Source organism: Rhodnius prolixus, unplaced genomic scaffold (assembly GCF_049639745.1).
Source record: "Rhodnius prolixus isolate KJV_2025 unplaced genomic scaffold, Rpr scaffold_3, whole genome shotgun sequence".
Lineage (NCBI taxonomy): Eukaryota > Metazoa > Arthropoda > Insecta > Hemiptera > Reduviidae > Rhodnius > Rhodnius prolixus.
Window position 1 is genome coordinate 4,607,633 of NW_027411603.1, and position 24,257 is coordinate 4,631,889.

The following is a 24,257-nucleotide window of genomic DNA, read 5'->3' on the forward strand; positions in this document are numbered from 1 at the left end:
AGAAACGTAGTCCAGGGAACGGACAGAAGGTGGTAGACTTTTCTTTAAAAAAAACTTCTTTTTGTTTTATGGTTCTCCCCAACTCGTGGTTCCCTTCAGCCATCGCGAGTAAATGTCTTCTTCCAAGCGCCACGATCCTCGGCCTGTTCCTCTGTCAGACCATATCCCGGCCATCATCTCCTTCACCTGCTCCCTCCATCACACTTTTGGGTCTTCCCTATCTTCCTCCGGCCATCCATCCCGCTGTCCATCACCACCTTAGGCAATCTCCTCTCTGGACCCATCCTCCTTACATGTCCATACTAAGTGAGTGCCTTAGTCCCTCTCTAATCTCCAGGACGTTTCTCTCCACTCCCATCCTCGAAAGTCGACTCTCGATAATTCGAACTTCGATAATTCGAATTTTTCGATAATTCAAACTATTTAGATACGCTCGATAATTCGAAATCATTTTCCCTTAACAACAGGAGGAGAGAAGGCTCTACAATTCGAACGCGGCCGCTTCCCCTCTCTATAATTCGAATTTTCCCTAGAAATGTTTACTTCTCATTTTCCGCTTATTGTTCATTTCCTGCGTAATGTTTCCCTCCTTCCAGCCCAGTTTAACTTTACAATTCTCTTTCTTAGTTTGTCACGATGGGAAGTACGTCTCCCTTACTCTGTGTCCCACAAAGAAAACAGTATCGTGGCCGTGGAAAGTGGTTCGAAAAAAAGAAGATATCGCCAAAACTTTCAATATTCCACCATCCACGCTTCCTACAATTCTAAGTCACTTGACTAAGTCAAGCCACATTGTAACAAAAAACTGTTCTTCATTTTTTTAATTAGGTACATATGTATATTATTATTTATTGAAATGTTAATACATATGTAATTTTTTTGTTCTTTTTTGTCGTTTTCATTATTTTTACTTTTTTACTTGAGGCTATATATGTCTAAAACTTAGGTAAGCTCATACGTATTTTCAATATACGAGGGTCGTTTGAAAAGTCCGTGCAAAGTCAGAGAGATAGCACCACTGGCGCGTATCGAGGTTATGTTTAGTTAGTAGCATCTCTTGGAAGAACACACACCAAGTTTCAGCCAGATCGGTCTATTTCTTTGTGTTTGGCATTCGTTTGAATCGAGGAAGTCGAGTGATTTTCAAAAAATGGACGAAAAAGAATTTCGTGTGTTGATTAAACACTACTTTATGAAAGGCAAAACGCCTCAGGAGACTAAAGAGAAGCTTGATAAACATTATGGTGACTCTGCACCTTCGATTAGAACAGTTTATAAGTGGTTTCAAAATTTTCGGAGTGGCCATATGGGCACAAGGGACGCTGAACGTTCTGGACGCCCTGTTGAGGTTACTACTCCAGAAATCATTGATAAAATCCATGATATGGTGATGGATGACAGAAGAGTGAAGGTGCGTGATATTGCTAGTGCTGTGGGCATCTCGAATGAACGGGTACATAATATTTTGCATCAACATTTGGACATGACAAAGCTATCCGCAAGATGGGTGCCGCGATTGCTCACACTTTGACCAAAAACGAAATTGTGTGAAGTGTTGCAAGGACGGTTTGCAGCTGTTCCAGAAGAATCCGCAGGACTTTAAGCGTCGTTTCGTCACTGTGGATGAAACATGGATACATCACTACACTCCTGAGACCAAAGAACAATGGGTTACATCTGCGCCAAAAAAGGCGAAGACCGTTCCTTCGGCCGGAAAGATTATGGCGACTGTCTTTTGGGATTCGCAAGGAATAATCCTCATCGACTATCTGGAAAAGGGTAAAACTATAACAGGTGCATATTATTCATCGTTAATGGACCGTTTGAAAACCGAGCTGCAAGAAAAACGCCCACGATTGGCCCACAAAAAAGTCCTTTTCCATCACGACAACGCACCAGCTGACACCTCAGCAGTTGTGGTCGCAAAATTAATGGAAATAGGGTTCCAACTCGTTTCACATCCCCCCTATTCTCCAGACTTGGCTCCCTCGGACTACTATTTGTTCCCCAATATGAAGAAATGGCTGGCGGGAAAAAGATTTTATTCAAACGAGGAGGTGATTGCAGAAACGAATGGCTATTTTTCAGACTTGGACAAATCCTATTATTTGGAAGGGATCAACAAACTAGAGCAGCGTTGGACGAAGTGTATAAGCCTAAAAGGAAACTATGTTGAAAAATAAAAAAGGTTTACCCCAAAAAATTGAGTAGTTTTTATTTTTGCACGGACTTTTCAAACGACCCTCGTACGTATGTACATACATATATACATAATAATAACTCTTAATAATTCGAATTTTCCCCCCCCCCCTCTTGATAATTCGAACTCTCGATAATTCGAATTTTTCTTGTAGTCCCTTGGATTTCGATTTATCGAGAGTCGACTGTATTAACATTCCTCACTTTGACACCTCCTCGAACATCCTGCAGATCTCCTCCAAAAATCCATTTCCACTGCTAGGAGTCTCTTGCGGCGCTGTCTTCTGTTCAAGACCCATGTTTCTGTGGCATACAATAAGAGATACTTTGGAGAATCGATGTAAAGATCAGTCTCTTGGTTCTGGGTAGTACCAAATTTCCGCTCCATTGAGCACTGGGTTCAATAGGCCTATTACTTTTTTCCCCTCCCTGATTCTCCTCTCTACTTCCTGCTCGGAGGAACCATCCTTTTCTACAATTGGACCCATGGTATTTAAAATGATCCACTCTTTTAATGCGTCTTCCTTCTCTATCTAAAAGTCCTTTGGTTATCTAAAATGTAAAAAATTTCCAAAGAAGTTGGTTGATATTTCTCGCGCAAAAAGTTAGGATTTTGTGGATTATAGTAACACAAAGTCGTGTGAGTGTCCACACCGGAAATAAAATTTTTGTGAATGAAGTTAAGAGTTGTTCGCCGGAATAATAGTTTAGTTTTCGTGTTCAAAACTGGATAGTTTTATCTGCACTATTCGAGACTGCAACCTATTTATGACAATTCAGTACGACATTTAAGCCCTAAATCATGATACAAACTGACAACAACTTACAAGTTAAGCCCTTAAGATTCAACCGAATAATTTATCTGTAGTGGGGGAAAAAAAAGGAAAAAGTAAAACTCAGAAAAACTTCTTTGACAAAAAAATATAATTAAGATGATAATAATGTCTTTCATTAAAAAAGTTTTTTCACAAAGTTACAAGTTGTGCAAAAGTAAAGGAAAAAAAAAATTCCCTCAGATTTTATTTCCCGGGAAACCCAGCTTAGAACACTGTAAAATGGGATTCTGGTCCATTTAATAAGGTAGGCGTATCTCTCTCTTACTCTCTTACTCTCTCTCTCTCTCTCTACTTTTCACTTTCAATTTATTCCCTTCTATATTAACTGGGATGTAAACAAAAAAAAAAATCTGCCGTGAATTAATAAATATTAAGATAAGACCACCACCTACACACGAGAATCATTCAATAAAGTTAGCAATTAATAATGATTAAATGATTTTTTAATGAAATTACTAAAAAAATTATTAATAAAAACTACAATTTGTGCAGAAATATAATTAAAAATGCTAGAAAATCAGAATATGATGGTCGAGTTAAATCGATAAAACATTATGTCAGATTAGCTCATTGGTTAGCGTAAGAGACTCACGTGCGGAGATCCTGAGTTCGATCCCAGCTACCGCCCCATAGTTTTTTTCTCTTACTAAAAACTTCTTAAAAAATTACTAATAAGGTTTCTATCGTAATCAGTTAACCGGAAGTATCACTTAACATGATTACAGTTTACTCAGTTTCTATAGAATTATCTGAAAAACAGCTGCTATGATTTTCTATAAACTTTAGTTTAAATTAACGCTTAATTAGATCTAAAACTTATTTGAAACGTCTTTTGAGGGAAAATCCCCATTTAGGGGTACTTCTGGCATAGATTTATTTATAAAGTGATAAGAATTTAATTAAGACTCAAAGACGTTTGAATATTAAATAGGTTAGAACTTTTGAAGAATAGTTGAAAGAGACAGAGGAAGAAGTATGAGTCGATCTGTTTCACTTTATTCACACAGGAAATATTCAAATCTTTTGTTATTCTAAGACATGGTCTTTTCATCCCCATAATATTTAGGAGGAGATAATGAATCACTGTTTTTGAAACTTAAAACCTTTGATGATGTATTTATTTCTAAAGAAGTTAATGTATACATAATACATACACAAAATTTGTTTGTCAAAAGTTCAAGCAAACTTGATACCCACAACGTTCCTTTGACAGGGTTTAATGTTAGAAACAAAGTACTTTCAGGATAAAAAGCTAAGCTTTAATATAAAAGGGAACACAGTGTCTTTTACCTTTTGATAAATCACATAATTTACTCGATAATTATAAAATATCGATTTATGTTAGTACGCTTTAGAGCGTTCTTTTTTCTTTTAGGCGTTAGAATTAAATGTTCATGTAAAATACCAGATTTGAAGAAATTTGATTTAGAGGAAGAATTTAGATTTATACTATACTTAATTTATTTTCTTTCAATTTTTTGGGGGAGGGGATAAGAGGGAGGGATACCGCAATACACCTTAGCTTTGCGGGTCTAGCCTATAAACGTCTAACATACTTTACTGTAAATTCCCCATATTAACACATTAAATAAAATGCAACGCCTAGACTAGTACCGTAATACACCTTAGCTTTGCGGGTCTAGCCTATAAACGCCTAACATACTTTACTGTAAATTCCTAATATTAACACATTGAATAAAATGCAAGGCCTAGACTAGTACCGCGATACATCTTAGCTTTTCAGATCAAGCCTATATCCGACTAACTTACTTTAATGTAAATTCCTCATATTAACACATTAAATAAAATGCAAGGCCTAGACTAGTACCGCCATACATCTTAGCTTTGCAGGTCTAGCCTATAAACGCCTAACATACTCGTACTTTACGTTTGAGTCACATCAGATATCTAAGATTATTTTTCATCCTTATTATTAAAGGTTTTGTAAATATATCTCTAGAAAAGAAAACTATTTAATAAAAAAAAGGAAAATAGGGAAAACTCCCAGCGGAATGGAGGCGGTTCCCGCTTTTATCCCCTCTCCAACACAACATACCTATCTCCTCTCCCCTGGCTTTTTCTTTTAATATTCCAGGCTCTTCCATCATCTCGGAATTATTAAACAAAAATATGTATACCAACTATTGAAAATAAATTGTAACTATAGCAACCGTATCTTATTCAGTTCGTTTTCTTTGTTGTTTTTTTTTCTTACTCTTCATAAAAAAGCTACTATTGTAATCGTGCAGATCTTAATTTTGAGTTTACAACGGAAATATCAGCTAAGAGGGCCCCTGGTGTTCGAAGAAGTAATTTTTAAACTATTTATTTATTTATTTTGTGCGCAAATTTAATATTAAAAATTTTACAAAAATAAAGATAATACAAAAAAATAAAATAAAAACTAATCATACTTTCCCCCCCCCCCAACCAAAGCTAATCTTTACTTAATACACACAGGCAAGGGATAAAATCCGTCTGTCAAGCCTGGTATTTATGTACATGTACTTTTCGTTATTATTTTACCTTTATATTTATTTATTTTATTTTATTTTTAAATACACTTTTTTGGAATTCTCTCCTTTACTTATTTACCTTTTTTAAACAACAGAAAGTATTACTCCCTCTCATATTATAAATGGATAACCATACAGAAGACAGTAGACACTACTCTTAACTAAGATTAATTAATAAATATGAAAATATATTTAAATAAAATATATATTTTTATAACAAAAAATAGTAAGTTGTAATATTTTATTTTAGATTCTACTATCAGATCTGACAATCAAGCTTTTAGACAAAGTCAGCCATCCGGGAGTGTCACTTCAAGAACAATAGGCACACTTTACGTCAATCAGGTGTCGTGTACGGAGGCTACTAGCAAACATACTTTACTATACATTCCTCATATTAACCATTAAATAAAATGCAAGGCCTAGTACTTGTACCGCAATACATCTTAGCTTTGCGGGTCTAGCTTATAACCGCCTAACATACTTTACTATAAATTCCCTCATATTATCACATTAAATAAAATGCAGGCCTAGACTAGTACCGCAATACATCTTAGCTTTGCGGGTCTAGCCTATAACCGCCTAATATACGTTACTTTACTACAAAATTCCTCATATTAACACATTAAATAAAATGCAAGGCCTAGTACTTGTACCGCAATACATCTTAGCTTTGCGGGTCTAGCCTATAACCGCCTAACATACTTTACTACGAAATTCCTCATATTAACACATTAAATAAAATGCAAGGCCCTAGACTAGTACCGCAATACATCTTAGCCTTGTGGGTCTAACCTATAACCGCTCGTAGCTCACGAAGGTTTTTTTCCCCCAGTAAAGAAGCATTTCCGATTGGTTTATTTTGTAGAATAGCTTATTGACGAGCCCTAATGGACACATACGTATTTCCGGCAAGAAGAAAATCATTAGAAACAATTTTGGGGGGAAAAAAGTCGTTAAAAAAGTATAATAAGTTAAGTAATACTTCTGGTAGTATGATTTTTTTTTTCAGAAAAATTATTGTCCTTAAATGATTTATTAAAGTTTAACACTATAATTTTTCATTCTTTAAATTATATTCATCCACACTGATTGCACACATAATTAATTTTTAAACATCGCTTTTATTTGTATTTATAGAACGTCAAAAAGGATATTTTTGACGAGAAGATAGGTGGTGAGGAGGAGTTACTGGATCCAGAACTATTTCAAAGCCAGACTTGGATGATCTTTGGGGGGAGCTATCTACCGGGCCACTATCTGCAGGCACTAGTTCCTTTTTAGAAATTCATCTCCTTTCATAAACGTCGCTTTGTATGTAAAACAGGCGGAGTAAGAAAACAGACATGATATTTCCTTCTGAATGGAGATCTTGAATGGCTGGAAATAGGGTCCTATTACCAAATGATAGGAAACCTTCCAAGCTTTATTACTTGTTGTTACAAGTCTAATCAAAAGATACAGAGATCTGAATGCGAAGCTCCAAGACAGTGCCTAAAATAGCAGGCCCGGGTTTATGATCATAGTGCCTTGAAAAGCATTGAATCCAAGAAACAAACTGTATAACAGTTCAACCTAATATGTATTAACACATACATATATGTGTATGCATACAGCATTTGTCAACAGTGATACCCACATATGACGTAACCCTTTCATAGAGTGGTCTGGGGTAGCTAATTACTCTTGCAACCTTCCCATATTCACCTTGTTATTGTTTAATGACGTGCTAATTATAGACGACCACCTCTTATAAATTAATTAACATACCAAAGAAACAAATTAATTTTAATTAAATAATTGCAAATAAATGAATTATCGGTAATTAAAACAAATACAGCAAATGATAAGTGATAATAATGGGATATTTTTTATTAAAAAGAAACAATTTCTCACTATTTTTTTGGTTTTTTTTTTAAATGATTTAAGGTGCGTCAACATCTAAGGTTATTGGCGCCCGGAGCTTTTTCCAGTGCACTGCCTGTCTCCGGACAGTGTTCTCTCGTTCCATCACCGGACAGTGATCTGTAAGAAGCTCCTAGGAAGAGAAAATCTATGGGTTCGAAAGTGTCCGTGTGTTATGTTTTAGTGAATAGTCACTACTATTATTCTCAAAGTTTTAACTAGGAAATATTAGACCAAATTAGCAACTTAACTAGTTTTTCGATCAAAGAATTTTAATCAAATTTATCTTAGCAATAAATTGAATCGCCTTAAAAGAAGAATTAGGATTGTGGATTAGAGGAAAATAGCAATTTAGGTCAAAAAAAAAAAAAAAAATCCTTTTTCCAAGAAGTACCTAAAATAGAATTTTCCGGGAAAAACATCAGTAAAGCTATAAATAAAGGGTGCACAAACAATAAATAAAGAAAAACTTAGAAAACACTTATAGATTACATCACCCACTGTATGCGACAAAAGGAAAAATTCAGAATGTGAATTAGTTTAAGAGAAGGGCGCCACGATGGCCGAGTGGTTATAGGCTAGACCCGCAAAGCTAAGATGTATTGCGGTACTAGTCTATACCTTGGATTCTATTTAATGGTTAATATGAGGAATTTTGTAGTAAAGTATGTTTGGCGGTAATAGGCTAGACCCGCAAAGCTAAGATGTATTGCGGTACTAGTCTAAGTCTTGCATTTTATTTAATGGTTAATATGAGGAATTTTGTAGTAAAGTATGTTTGGCGGTAATAGGCTAGACCCGCAAAGCTAAGATGTATTGCGGTACTAGTCTATACCTTGGATTCTATTTAATGGTTAATATGAGGAATTTTGTAGTAAAGTATGTTAGGCGGTTATAGGCTAGACCCGCAAAGCTAAGATGTATTGCGGTACTAGTCTATACCTTGGATTCTATTTAATGGTTAATATGAGGAATTTTGTAGTAAAGTATGTTAGGCGGTTATAGGCTAGACCCGCAAAACTAAGATGTATTGCGGTACTAGTCTATACCTTGGATTCTATTTAATGGTTAATATGAGGAATTTTGTAGTAAAGTATGTTAGGCGGTTATAGGCTAGACCCGCAAAGCTAAGATGTATTGCGGTACTAGTCTATACCTTGGATTCTATTTAATGGTTAATATGAGGAATTTTGTAGTAAAGTATGTTAGGCGGTTATAGGCTAGACCCGCAAAGCTAAGATGTATTGCGGTACTAGTCTATACCTTGGATTCTATTTAATGGTTAATATGAGGAATTTTGTAGTAAAGTATGTTAGGCGGTTATAGGCTAAACCCGCAAAGCTAAGATGTATTGTGGTACTAGTCCAGGCCTTGCATTTTATTTAATGGTTAATATGAGGAATTTTGTAGTAAAGTATGTTTGGCGGTAATAGGCTAGACCCGCAAAGCTAAGATGTATTGCGGTACTAGTCTATACCTTGGATTCTATTTAATGGTTAATATGAGGAATTTTGTAGTAAAGTATGTTAGGCGGTTATAGGCTAGACCCGCAAAGCTAAGATGTATTGCGGTACTAGTCTAGACCTTGCATTTTATTTAATGGTTAATATGAGGAATTCTGTAGTAAAGTATGTTAGGCGGTTATAGGCTAAACCCGCAAAGCTAAGATGTATTGCGGTACTAGTCTAGACCTTGCATTTTATTTAATGGTTAATAAAAGAAATTTATAGTAAAGTATGTTTGCTAGTCGCCTCTGTCCACGACACCTAATTGGTAGTTGGATGTTAAGCCCTGCCTAAAAAAATAGGCGATTACTTTACTTTTAGTTTAAGAGAAAATTGAAGTTAAAAAGTTTTTAAAAAATTTTTTTCTTATAAAAAAAAAAACCACTTTTTTGATTTTAGGGAAAGGTCAAAAATTATGATTCTAATAAAAAAAAAAAAATCTAAATCAAAAATTTATAAAAATAAAGGAAGGTGAAAAGTAAAAAATTGGTTTAAATCAAATTTTGATGCCAAAAATTAAAAATGGCGATTTAAAGACATTTATGTACTGACAAAACATAACAGCCAGACGATGATTGTATATCTACAGCAGGGAACAAAGCTAAATGTACAATACGAAACAACTGTATTTAGCGATATGTTCTATTTATAACACACAATCCACTCACAATATGTAGCGTCTGAGTAAACATGACTACCAACCTAAAAAGCAATCAACCTCTACTGCCTAAATAAACTAATTGGATACTGCAGCAGTTGGCAATCCTTTTTTTTTTTTGTGTGTGTGTGTACCTTTTTTCACGCCCTCCCCTTCCAAATTCAAATTTCAAATTGTAGCAATTTGAGTGAACTTTTTCTTTTTCTTTTTTTTTTTTTTTAAAATTTAATTAGAAGTGATTTTTTGTTATTTCCATGTCGAGCAGTTGGACGTTAACTGCGAACATGGTCTTTCCGTCCGTCATGTCTGCGGTGTCTGTCACTCCTGGAAAGAGTGTCAATATTTCTGATAAAAAGTGATCATTTACTAACAAAAGCAGTAAAGCATCCCAAGGTTGGCTTAAAAATGGTAGGACCGATTTTTGAGCGAATGGAAAAAACACAACTTGCACTAGCAGCAACATTGCGCAACAAGAGTTAGATGCAGGATCCAAAAAAGAAGCGAAACGCGACAGTATCTATGATTGGTGATGTGCAGCGTCTCTCAGGGTAGATAGAAGAGAGAGGATGTTATATACAATCGAACCTCTCAATAACGGACACTGGCAGGGGAAAGCAAAGTGGCCGCTGTTTGGAGGTGGCCGTTAGAAGGAGGTAGGCATGTTTCATGATGAAAAAATATGGGTTTTTTTCCCCAAACATCTATTTAAAAATTGTTTATTATTAATAGATTTAAAAACGTACATAATGGCATAATTATTGCTGCTATATGATATGCATCAAGTTTTTCTTAATTATCCAAAAACATTATCAAAAAACTACATATTATTGACTTTAATTTTTATAATAATCATCACATTTATTAATAACAATAATAATTTATGGTAAAATTATCAGCATACTATCATCTATTATTGGAAAAATAGAACAAACCTTTCGGCAAGTTGACGATGGCTCGATTTGATTTTTAGCAAAATCTTCCAATACATTTATTTTCTCTTCTAGAGTTAACCACTTTCGTTTTGGGAGACAGATTATAGGAAAAAATAATATTGTTCGTCCAAAGTTATATTGAAAAATGAGATTAAAATGGAACAAGATGTATGGAGCTTATATAGGAAACTTTAGGAAAAACCAGAAAAAAAAAAACAGAAAAACTTGAGAGGGGATAATTCTTTTGATCACCGCGTCAAAACGAACTTTTAATAATAAGGTGGTCGTTGGTGGGAGGTGAAACATATAATCCGTTCCCCAAAATCAATGTCCGCGGTCGCTATGTAGAGTGTCCGTTAGACGGAGGTTCTTTTATATAGAAAGTGTATTATATAGGGGTAAAACGGGGAAATCCAAAAAATGTCCGTAAATGGAGGTGGTCGCTAGTGAGCGTGTCCTTTATAGGAGGCTCGACTGTACAAGGATATCACTTCATTAAGACACAACATTGTATACAACGTATTCTATGTACATCATATTGCCAACATTCCTCACAATTCTATTCGTTCAGCCAATTGTAGTAATTACTCAAAAGTTAGAATGAAACCTCTTTTATTCTAACTAACCATTTAGCCTTTTCTAATAAAAACCTAAACTAAAGAGGCTCAAGCCTCTTTATAACTACCTTACTCTAAGTCTACTTGGGCTGTTAACATCGAATACCTACCCCATCCAAAACAAGCATCTAGACTGGGGAATTCAGCTGATATAGACGCACGGTGGTCATTTGACTTACGGCCCTGGGCCTGGGCCACGATTTTGGACCCAGAAAGTGGGCGCTGTACTGGAAGCATATTTCTCTCCCTTTGGCTATTGGAGCTTTTTGGGCTAGAGAAGTAGTAGCTTACGGCCAATGACGTACTACTAATCTATCACCACTGATTTCTATTGGTCAAAAAAAAAAAAGGGTTGACAACAATTTGCAATCCAGAAATTCCCTGGCCTACTAAATCTGCCTGTTTACTTTCTCTTATTCTTAATGAGAGGATATTGTTATTGTGCAATCTCCAAAGCAATTGCTGAAGGGCTGTTCTCATGTTCTCAGTTTAGAATCAAAGGATGGAGTTGATCAAGCAGCAAGCTGATTGGCAACTTCAAAAGTATTCAATGAAAAAACACTTTTCCACACTCAAATGGATTAAAAAATAAAAATATGGGAATTTTCATGCGGGATAAAAAAATTATATCCTAAAATTTTTGACAATAATGAAAATAAACGCAACATTATACATGATTATAAACCAGGATAATGCCTAAAAATTATTTCAAAGATAATATGTGGAATTAATGACGTACATCCGCATAATGTTTTGGTTAACAGGTGGTTTCAACGCATCTTTTAAACGATACAGTTTTTTTTTAAATTGAATTAACCAATATCATGTTCTTTAACATTCAATTACAGAATAGAAACAAAATTAACAATAACAAAATATTAAAAATAATAATATATTATTAAAAATAAATTAATTAATTAATAAATAAAGAAAAATCCGTTACCTTTATTTTTCTTTGCCGTACCCTTGGTTCTATCTTTTTATTTGAAAAAAATTAAAAAAAGAAGAAGAAAAATACGTCAAGACTTGGGATTGCTTACGAAATTTGAAGGTGCGGCAGATGGGCTATACAATGAGTTCCGAATTACTCTGCGGACAGAGTGAATCTAAAGGGGATATTCACCACTCCTACGCAAGGATTTGTTATTTTCCCCGACCTAGTACAAACGGTCGGTTTTACGCAGGCTCAATGCCCTGCCTTCGTTTACACGAATCTACACTTGTACATTGTTTAAAAAGGTAAATTAGTTCGCCCACATGTATATGCACAATATACTGGGTGTATATTTATGCAAAGTAGAATTTAATTATGATTTCCTCAATTACAGTTAATACAATTACAATTACAATAACAATAAAGTATTTGCGGATAGGGTTTAATTATACAAATGTTTTCATAAGTATTTTCATCTGGGGTAATAAGTCATAGCTTCTGCTTAGGGGGATTTAAAAAAAAAAAAAGTAATCGCCTATTTTTTTAAGGCGGGGCTTAACGTCCAACTACCATTTACTAGGTGTCGTGGACGGAGGTGACTAGCAAACATACTTTACTACAAAATTCCTTATATTAACACATTAAATAAAATGCAAGGCCTAGACTAGTACCGCAATACATCTTAGCTTTGCGGGTCTAGCCTATAACCGACTAACATACTTTACTACAAAATTCCTCATATTAACATATTAAATAAAATGCCAGGCCTAGACTAGTACCGCAATACATCTTAGCTTTGCAGGCCTAGCCTATAACCGCCTAACATACTTTACTATAAATTCCTCATATTAACACATTAAATAGAATGCAAGGCCTAGACTAGTACCGCATTACATCGTAGCTTTGCAGGCCTAGCCTATAAACGCCTAACACACTTTACTACAAAAATTCCTCATATTAACACATTAAATAAAATTCAAGGCCAAGACCGGGAATCGAACCCAGTACCACAATGCATATTAGCTTTGCAGGTCTCGTGATTTTTTAAATTTTTGAGATATTTTATTCCCACGCGTAAGGGAGTGGGGGGCACATTTGAACAGAATTTACATTTTCTGTTACAATGGGCACGGAATCGTATTATTGAACCTTTTTAATTTGTTTACTACAACTTTCAAGTCTTCTTAACAGATCTATATCAAATAAACAGTTGGTACTTTACATACATATCTATATTTTCTTTTAATTTAAAAATTTTTGTGTCAAATGTTAATATCTGCCCCACTGATGGGGTAGCTTTGAACACAATATAAAATAGAAAGAAATGATATTACTTTACACTGAATCTACCTTCTATCAGTTATTTCTCTCACTACTACATTACTTTCTCTTTTAAACCACTGAAATCTAGTTCAAAAATCAAGATTGACTCAGTTCGGGATGTTCAACCCGAAATGTGATGGGCTTAGGAAGTTTGAACAAAATATTCGGTTTGTTGCGCTTCTTAAAGTAGCTTCGGACCACTTTCCCCTTCTCTGCGATTAAACCAAAATCACAAACTTGCAGGTCGGTAGGGCGGCACATTTTAACTGTGATGTTGAAATGTGCCCCCTCTCCTTCCATAAAAGAAAATATAATATTCAACACTTTTTGCAAGCAAATAGACTTTTTGTAAATACTAGGTTTAAAAATACGAATTCCAAATGTTAATATGGACTAACAATACTCACACCTTGTCCACTACAATCTTCACAATACACTTCCAAAAGCTGCAACAAAACTTTTACTAAGCTTTTGAGTTATTTAGAGAAATCGCTTCTGCCTCCTTTATTTAGATCGCCTCCAGACAGTGTACTCGCCTGCAGACAGCGTACTCGCCACCATACAGTGTCTACTCGCCTGCAGACAGTGTCTACACGCCTGCAGACAGTGTCTACTCGCCTCCAGACAGTGTCTACTCGCCTGCAGACAGTGTCTACTCGCCTCCAGACAGTGTATACTCGTCTCCAGACAGTGTCTAATCGCCTGCAGACAGTATCTACTCGCCTCCAGACAGTGTACTCGCCTCCAGATAGTGTCTACTCGCCTCCAGACAGTGTATGTTATACTCGCCTACAGACAGTGTACTCGCATCCAGACAGTGTACTCGCCTCCAGTCAGTGTACTCGCCTCTAGACAGTGTATACTCGCCTCCAGACAGTGTCTAATCGCCTGCAGACAGTGTCTAATCGCCTGCAGACAGTTTGTACTCGCTTCCAGACAGTGTATACAATTCAACCAATTACACTGAAATGATAGGTTAGAGAGAATATTACCCCCACCCCTCTGATAGAAGTGTGATTAAATGATTTTTTTTTAAATTTATTTCATGCAAAGAGACAAAACGGTTTAAAGAAAATCCCCCAAAATAGGAAAATCTTTTCCATAAATTTGTACTTCCGCTTGACTGATTTAAAAAAGAAAAAACAATAAAAAGCTTATTTTTAATAAATTATCAAATTTTGAATTTACTGTGTGATTTTTTCAAAATCAAAAATCAACTTGATCGCAATGCGTCCATTCACAAAGAGTAGGAGAATGCGGGGTAAGTAAAAAAAAAAAAAGTAAACCCTTTCACACCTCTTTAATAATCGAATGAAGAGTGTATATATCGATATATATATCTATCGATTAGCGGGCGGGCGAGACTTGAGGGTTGCGAGCGGGTCAATACCCAAGTTCAGAGTAGAGTATCCACCCACTTCGGCCAGTAGAACGACCATGTCTGTTTGACAACTCAAATATTTACTGCACAATGAAGCCTCAATTTTATGCACCAAGATGTTTACTGGTGTTCACGTGGTTATACCTGTCAGGTACATTATCTATTATCAATTTAAGGTACTTGTAGTTTTGTTTTTCATCAGTTCTGCTTAAATTTTTTGTTTGATAACTCTTATGTGTCCCCACTTTAAAGTTTGTACTTTTTTTTTGATGAAACTTAAGTCCAGTCATCTTCAATGCGGTGCTTGCAATTTTGAGGGATACTTAGCCCCAAGAAATTACTCTCACCCCAAGTTGGTTCAAGCTCATACTTTGCAGGCCCTCATAAGTGATACTTATGTTAGAGGCATGTAGTGAATTTTTCTTGTTGATAAACTGCATTATCTTTAAAGATGCTGAAATCCTGTACACGTAAGAATGTGGGTAAAATTCTTCTGATTCCTAAAGTTTGCCGCCTGCAATCTGGAGACCTCCTGAAATGGGGGGATGATCTAAGTACTTTTCCTCCTCAGCCCCTGACGTTCAAGAATGAAACAGTGCAATGTCTGTTAGGTTTTCACGAGTTTAGGTTTATCCACGTTCCAAGAACAACCACATTCCTAGAAAGGCCCCTCCTGCAGATTACTGAAGTCGAAGAAACCCTTGTGAAGGAAATTCTCAGTGATGCCCCCTTTGTTTAAAACGTGCAGGAATGGAGGATGTAAACAACCAGCCAGGATCGAGCGAAATTGCTCTAAAGTGTTCTCCTAGGAATTAAAGGAGGAGGCTAAGAATTGCAGAATCCAGCTACATCCTGGAAATGTGTGATGCGAATGCTGATGAGTTCCCTAATTGGGACATAATGGACTCAATGGAGAGAAGTAGGAGCTAAATGAATCCTGGCCTTAACCAGGATGTTACGTACCTGTTACCACTGGCAAAATAACTAGTTTGTTATGGAGTGAAGAAAAGAGTAAATAAAAGATGTTACGTTATTAAATTTAGCTTAATCAGGGTTGTTAGTATTGTTGTCGAATAAGAACGGAGAAATTGTTTACGAGCTCTTTTTTAAGGACATCTTGATCCAGTAGGTAGATCCCATAGAGCTCCTTTGATCGACACTTATTACTTAGGCGCCACGGTAGCCGAGCGGTTAGAGGCTAGACCCGCAAAGCTAAGATGTATTGCGGTACTAGTCTAGGCCTACGCATCTTATTTAATGGTTAATATGAGAAATTTATAGTAAAGTATGTAAGGCGGTTATAGGCTAGACCCGCAAAGCTAAGATGTATTGCGGTACTAGTCTAGGCCTACGCATTTTATTTAATGGTTAATATGAGGAATTTATAGTAAAGTATGTTAGGCGAGTATAGGCTAGACCCGCAAAGCTAAGATGTATTGCGGTACTAGTCTAGGCCTACCATTTTATTTAATGTGTTAATAACATATGAGGAATTTACAGTATAGTATGTCCACGATACCTGGTAGTTAGGGGATAATACCTGCCTGAAAATAATAGCCATTACTTATATTTTTTAAAAATTATTTCTTCCACCAGTTTACTGTTCCGAAGACGAAGAAAGACTGGTGCGCGATCTGTTCCGAGGATACAACAAACTAATCCGGCCTGTACAGAATATGACTGAAAAGGTGGACGTTCGATTTGGCCTAGCATTCGTCCAACTGATCAACGTGGTGAGTGGGTATATTATGGATAACAAAAACTGTGTCTCTCTTCCGGATTTAAAAAAAAAAAAATCGCAGAATGATCATTTCCTATTTATCATTTTTGTTTATATTTATTTTTATCTCTTTCAGAATGAGAAAAATCAGATTATGAAATCAAATGTATGGTTAAGATTGGTGAGTAACATTTCATTTTAAATCAATATTTTATTTGATTATTAGGCGTGATTTGTAAAGCCAAAATTTAGGGCGATCTAAGAGGCTGTTGTGCCTTTTTTCCCTTGGAGTCACTGTTTCTACATACAATTTATATAGTTCTTAAGGAAGAACCTGCATGATGGTGAGCAAGAGTTTGCCTTTAGCGTTTGCAAAACCAAATTAGTTGCATGTATGAACCTGTTCTGCAGGTTCCAGTAAATACTCTACCACAATAATAGGGAAGTTACTAAAGGTTTCTTCTATAGGAAAAATGCAATGTAGTAACTCTCAACAGCGTCTTCAAGATTGTCTTTCCTCAATGTTTTTTTATTAAAAAAATCATCAAACTTTCTCATAGTTAACACACTCAACAGACCATTTTCAAAAACTGTTTTATTAGGTTTGGAATGATTATCAATTAAGATGGGATGAAGCAGATTATGGTGGTATTGGAGTGCTAAGACTTCCGCCAGACAAAGTATGGAAACCGGATATTGTACTCTTCAACAAGTAAGTACTTATTTCCGTTTTGCTTTCTAATTTAGTAGTTTTATAAGTGGAAGATTCTCATTTATTTGTTACATATAGTGCTGACGGAAACTATGAAGTAAGATATAAATCTAACGTCCTGATTTACCCAACTGGAGAAGTCCTGTGGGTTCCTCCAGCAATTTATCAGGTAAGATACATCATATTTACCTTTAAAATACAAGTCTGGCTAGTTCACAAAGTTCACATTTCTTCTAAAAATTAATTTTTATTTTAATAATTACAGAGTTCTTGTACAATCGATGTTACGTACTTCCCATTTGACCAGCAAACATGTATCATGAAATTTGGTTCTTGGACTTTCAACGGTGACCAAGTATCCTTAGCACTTTACAATGATAAGAATTACGTGGATCTCAGTGATTATTGGAAATCTGGTACTTGGGACATTATAGAGGTAACATAAACCTGAAATTCTGATAATAGAATAAAAAATAAGATAGAAGTAAGGGAAGGGATTAGCTATACTGGTTCCAACGCAGAGACCCGAGTTCGAATCTAGCAGCTGGCTCTTAGATTTCTCCTTCCTTAAGCTTCTTAAAGCTCACTGGCCAGTGATGAACAGTGTGTCTGCTGTTACACACATTTCTTGGTACAGAACACTGTCCGGAGGCCAGCAGTGCACTCTAAAAAAAAGCTTCTATTACCTAATAAGATGTTGACGCGCCTTAAATTTAAAAAATATTATCATTAAAAAAAAATTAGATAGAGATATTGCACTATCACCAAATGAATAGAAATGACACAACTGAAATGACACCAGAAGTGACTAATGGATGATGGATGTGCAAACGAAATCAGTCGTAGATTAACACAGGAAGTGTAGAAAAGCAACAATCTTGTTCGAATTATCTTCCATAAAAAACCAATCTGGTGAAACTCTCTTTATGCAATAGACAGAATTTTTACTAATAAGAACGTTAACTTCAATAGTGTGTTCAATATAAAAACAATACACTTGAAGCTACGGAACTGTAATGAAATTATTATGCTTGAAGAATTGCAATGAAATCGTGTTGTTTGGGAACTCCAAACTCCATTATATTCCTAGAAAAAGAACCAACTCAATGGAATGGGGGGCTTGATAATAGTATAAAAGAACCGCTTTTGTAACAGTCTATAAAACTACAGATAACAAAACAAAAATCGGGCAACACTGTTAATAATTTTAAATATTATACAATGTTACAAAATTGTATTGTACAATATACTGAATCGGCACTTTACAGAAGAGCTTAACTTAAACCCTACCTAAAAATTCAATAAAAAAATTTGTTACCTTCGCACATTGCATTTCCATGATATTTTGCACATCCATCAAATCTGCAAAAAAAAAAAATCTCGCGTAATGATTTTAAGAAAATATTTTGCACTAGGAAAAATTGGAAGCAAGATTTTCTTTTTTTATCTGCACAGGTACCTGCTTATCTCAACGTGTACGCAGGCAATCAACCTACTGAGACTGATATAACCTTCTACATTGTTATAAGAAGGAAAACTTTATTCTATACAGTCAACTTGATTCTGCCAACCGTCCTAATTTCGTTTCTCTGCGTACTAGTCTTTTATTTACCAGCAGAAGCTGGTGAAAAAGTAAGTGGTCAATTTTTTTTTATTACACTTAGTTGTACAGTGTTGCCGGGAGTGTTTTACTTTTTATGTGTGTTATTCTTGTAGGTAACGCTAGGAATCAGCATTCTCTTGTCACTGGTTGTGTTTCTCTTGCTGGTATCGAAGATACTTCCACCTACGTCATTAGTGCTTCCATTGATTGCTAAATATCTTCTGTTCACCTTCATCATGAACACAGTGAGTATCCTGGTGACGGTGATCATCATCAACTGGAATTTCCGAGGTCCACGCACCCATAGAATGCCACCATGGATTCGTATCACCTTTCTCTACTATCTGCCTATTGTGCTCTTGATGAAGAGACCTAAAAAGACACGTCTACGTTGGATGATGGAGATGCCAGGCATGACGGCGCCACCACATCCATCCTATGGATCACCGGCAGAACTGCCTAAACATATTGCTCCTCCGGCACCAGCGAAAAGTAAAATGGAGGTCAGTGGTCTTGTATTTTTTTTTTTTTTTTGTGAATATTTCGTTTATTGTGGATGCTGGTGCAAAGAAATTGGATTGTCAGTTGTTTCGTGATCTATTAAAAAATGAGAAAGAAACTGCAGTGTATAATGGCTCCAGAAGGTGCCTTTACTTTAAAGAATTAGTACTGAAAATTAAAGATCGATTTATAATCGTATTCTGTTAAGTGGCCTACATAGAACTCACAACTAGCGTTGTTATTTTGTAACTGCAAAACAAAGTAACAAGTCGAAACTTGGTATTTTGTTTTTTGTGAGTAGAAAAAAAATTCCTTATATTATTGATCTGTGAGACGTGTTCAGTCCAAAATTTTCTGAACTCCTGTTCAAAAAAAACAAAAGCAACATCGGCCGTGTTTAAAAAATCTCAAATCGAAAATATCTTGAGCTAAACTTTTTATACAATTTACCAGTTATCAGTAACCAATCAATCAATTTAATATCATATTATGCTGCAGGTGATGGAACTGTCAGATTTACATCATCCTAACTGCAAGATTAACCGCAAGCCGAGCACTGAACGAAGAGAAAGCGAAAGTTCAGATTCACTTTTATTATCACCGGAAGCGTCCAAAGCAACTGAGGCGGTAGAATTCATTGCTGAACATCTGAGAAATGAAGACCAGTACATACAGGTTAGGCTGTTTTTCTCTTCATACTATTTAGGAATAGCAACTTCTTAGCGTTTCTTAGGGTATTGCTGGTTGAGCTTATGGCATTAAACTGAGCACATGCCTGGGCTGCTTGAGGTCAACGCTGCAGTGCTGCGTCCAACATCTGTCTGGAAGGAAACAGTCGCTATTATGGAAACATTCGACAGTGTTTATGTTACTTTTGGGAGTATTTAAAATGCCTCCGCCGATTGAAATACGTGCTATGTTTTGTTTTCTTAGTGCTAAAGGTGTAAAAAGCAGCTGAAATTCATTTCAGTGAGATCAGTGAAGTTTATGAAGAAAACATTATGAACAGTGGAATGTGTATGGAATTGGGTTAAGGCTTTTAAAGATGGCCGCCGCACTAAAGGTTCATGATGTGGAACGAATTGGGGCGACCTTCGGCCATTATTCAAGATTTTTGGTACAGAAAATTGATGAAAAAATGAAAGAGAACAAACGTTTTACGATGAGTATCCTCAAGTGTCAAGAAATGTTCTCTCTGAAATTGTGTCAGTACCCTTAAATTATTGAAACGCTGTGGGTACCGAAAACGTTGCCTGAGGTGCTCAAAAAAAGTAAAATTTTAGCCAGTGCCACCTTGAGCGTTATAGTAGCGATGATTTATTATTATGCCAAGTTTTCGAAGAAGAAGCCATTTTTGAGAAAACTGAGAAATCATTATTTTTGTTCATTCTTTTTACTGATGCCTGGACTTTTTGTTTTCTGTTAATTTCAGATACGAGAAGATTGGAAATACGTTGCCATGGTGATAGACAGGCTGCAGTTAGTCATCTTCTTCTTAGTGACCACCGCCGGAACTATTGGCATCCTGATGGACGCTCCACACATCTTTGAATACGTGGATCAGGATAAAATTATTGAAATCTACAGAGGGAAGTAAATTGGCTCAATGTTTACTTATTTATTTATTTATTTATCAAGGCAAGTATTTAAAAAATTTGTAAACTATAAAAAACAAATTTGAAAAAATGGCTCTGCCAAATTTGAAATCGTAATAATTCTGTCTCTACGACCACGGCTACTGAAAGTAGCAATTACAATTTTTTGGCGTTGGACAAAATTAACATTATGTTTTTTTTTAAGTTTTGATGATTTATTTTTCATTGTAATTAAAAAAAGGGAATGAAGATCAATTATTAAGTTAAGTAAAAAAACTGCATTTGAGTGAATTGGGTTTCAATTAATTTTTAAGAATTATTTAAGATCTCTTCAATTTATAAAGAAACAAGTAGAGATAAGTTTCGAGCAGTTTTGTAACTTAGATTGGCTTATTAACGAAAAAAAATTTAAGACCATTGTGGTTTAAAATTCTAGACAGAATTTACCTTGAAAGTAAGCAATAAATTGTTGAAAATTAACAGATATTTCACACCAGCGCGATCTATGTATTGATAAGAGAAACTAGTACACGCATTATCAATTTTATATTATTTAAAGAAATGGGGCTGTTCAGATAAAGGATATGTCCAAGGTTGGCGTCTAGATTAATTAAACTTTACTTAGATATGCTGCAGGCTCACTCAAGAGCAAAAAAGTGGAACTCCTTATTTATTTGGGTTATTGCTCTTTCCGATCCATCTTGAAAAGATAAAGAGAAAAATTTGTAAGAAGGTAAATTTTTTCATCTCCTTTGTGACTTTTTTTTTCCCTAGTCTATTTTACGTCTGTCAAGGGACTAAAAAAGACTTGAGACTCATCAGAGTAAAGGTAGCTTCTCTATTGTTGTTCTGTCCAGTGGTGTTAACATGAAATGGTTTGTTCGCTTGTTCTACGATGTTCTGTTCCAATATTAACGCCGTTCGGACATATGTTGCAACATTAAATTCATTTTAGATTTTATAAAATTATTCCAAAGAGAACTTTTCATCAAAAGCAAATCAGAGAACAAAATATAGAGAAAGGACAAAGATCTTTTTTTTTTAGTAAACAAGTTTCGGGAAGGGATTAATTCAACTTCAAACTAGCTTATTGCCCCCTCTGGAACCCGTAAAAACAAAAATTTTCTTATGTAACACTCACACGACCTTCTCTTATACTCATGGTTGAGTCATATTTTTGAGCATTGATATTTTTTCTTAGGATATGACAAACAAAGATCTGCCGGGTAATTATATCCAAAAAGATCTTAGACATATCTTGATATATGATGATTCGAAATAGAGTGTACATGTTTACGGAGATCTTCTCGAGACATTGCCGACTCGTGGAGATCTGAAATAGTACAGTGCCTGGAACGCGTGAGAACCAGGCAGTACTTGTAGCGGATATGGAGGAGATTCCAAAGACACTACTTGAAGGATTACAAAACTATTCTTCAGTGAAGATTCTGATTCTTAGTGAAGGATATACCTTCTCTAAAACCCTCCCAGATTTTGGGCTTTCTCACAGAATTCAACTGGGAAGGGAGTACTGTAGCTAATCTCCAGTAGGGGCAGAATAGATCCATGAAGTCGCAATGCATTATATCTAAAAAATTAGTGCCTGCCACCTCTTGGTGATACCTCATTCTCACGGAAATCAAGATACAAACTTGGATTGATACTGGTCATAATTAAAAAAAAAAGAAATCTTTACAGAACTCAGTTGTTTAATAATGCTGTTGTTTATAAAGCAATTTTTTCAACGTTTTAATTGCGTCCAAGCACAAATTTCTCATTTAAGTTTTAAATTCTTTGTTCAACCAAACTTTTCTAGTATTTTTAATGTTATAACTCTAGAAAAATTAGAAGTTATTCGCAAGATCTAATCTTGCCTTTAAAACAATATTGTTTTTTTAAATAGTAAAATTGTTAAATGATTTGAAAGGAACATTAAAATGTGATTTTTTTAAAAAACACTTTAAATATACCAAAAGTTAAATATGTGCCAAAAATTATTTTTTAGTCAAATGAGAGCTTTAATTTATTTAGAATGTTGATTATAAAATAACCTAATTATGTTTTAAAATTGTTTCTTATTTGTTGTGAGTTTCTTCTGTAAGAAATATCTCTTTGTTGACAAAAATTAATATTTTAATCTTAGCTTTTAGTTAGGCTTACCTTTGGTAAGTTAATGTTTTAAAGTTCAAGGAAGTGAAAAAATTGGAAGGCTAAACTTAGAAGACGTTCCTGTAGAGATGTGTTATCCTATCCCATTGTTATGGACCGAATAGCCTTTTTTCTTTTTTCTGAAGTCCTCCAGGAACATTAATACCGTGCTTGAGTTGAGCACAGTGGCGTATTCACCGTAGACACGAGGCATACTCTTTAAGTCTCATATCTTCTCCATTACGAGAATTTTATTAAAAGTTTCAACGCATTTATTTCATTTCGCTACGAAAATTTGAAACAATTTAAAAGTTTCCTTCAGATCTTTTTTAAAAGTTTTTTTTTGCGCATAATGTTCATTAAAACATTTCCTTCTTAACCAATGCCTCTTGTAATGTTCCTGCTCTCATTTTACCCTCCTTTGATCCTAACAATTTCTTTTTCCATCATATTACTCCTGAAGATCTCCTAACCTCAGTTCTGAAATCCCGTACAAATGACTATGGCCCTGACAACATTCCTGTTAAATTAATTAAAGCCTGCCTCCCAGCGATATTGCCAGTCCTTTACCATATTTATAATTTCTCCCTTCAGAATTCTATTTTCCCATCCTGCTGGAAAACAGCCCTAGTCCGTCCTCTAAATAAAATCTCAAATCCCACCTCTCCTATTGATTTTCGTCCCATCTCTATTTTATCAAATTTCTCCAAACCCTTTGAACGTTTAGTGCAATCCCAGCTTTCTAATTACTTCGAACAAAACAATCTCCTTAATCCACTCCAATCTGGCTTTCGTCCTTCTTATTCCACTCAATCTGCACTCTTGAAAATTACCCATGACTTGCAGACGGCTATTGACGACCAAAAAATTTACCATCCTTATACTCCTAGACTTCTCCAAAGCCTTTGATACCGTTGACCATCATATCCTGCTATCTAAACTACAATCCCTCTCTTTTTCCAATAGCACCCTCCGTTGGTTCCAATCCTTCCTGTCTAATCGTTCCCAATTCGTTGTCACTCCCGATAGTAATCCTTCTTCACTTCTTCCTTTGTCACGCGGTGTACCTCAAGGTTCTTCCCTATCTCCCACCCTCTTCTCAATTTACATCAATGACCTTCCTCTTTCCATCTCTCATTCCCAGTATCACCTCTATGCTGATGATTTTCAGA

The 24,257-nt window shown here is 35.4% G+C and overlaps 2 protein-coding genes across 3 annotated transcripts in view; one reads left to right on the forward strand and one right to left on the reverse strand.

The window, feature by feature from the left end:
- LOC141453595 (guanylate cyclase 32E) overlaps positions 1 to 12,583 on the reverse strand; it is a 126,580-nt gene extending 113,997 nt beyond the window's left edge. For both annotated transcript variants that reach the window (XM_074126992.1, XM_074126991.1), the window contains exon 1: positions 12,112 to 12,583. The gene's annotated coding sequence lies outside the window, so the exon portion shown is untranslated. The remainder of the gene's footprint in view (positions 1 to 12,111) is intronic.
- A 2,226-nt stretch (positions 12,584 to 14,809) lies between these two features.
- On the forward strand, positions 14,810 to 23,973 carry nAChRbeta1 (nicotinic acetylcholine receptor beta1). Its single transcript, XM_074127016.1, has 10 exons — positions 14,810 to 14,957; positions 16,403 to 16,539; positions 16,663 to 16,707; positions 17,129 to 17,238; positions 17,317 to 17,407; positions 17,504 to 17,674; positions 18,694 to 18,870; positions 18,955 to 19,344; positions 19,841 to 20,017; positions 20,775 to 23,973. Exons 1-10 carry the CDS (start codon positions 14,897 to 14,899, stop codon positions 20,937 to 20,939), a joined length of 1,524 nt encoding a protein of 507 aa, XP_073983117.1. The 5' UTR covers positions 14,810 to 14,896; the 3' UTR covers positions 20,940 to 23,973.
- Positions 23,974 to 24,257: the final 284 nt, after the last annotated feature.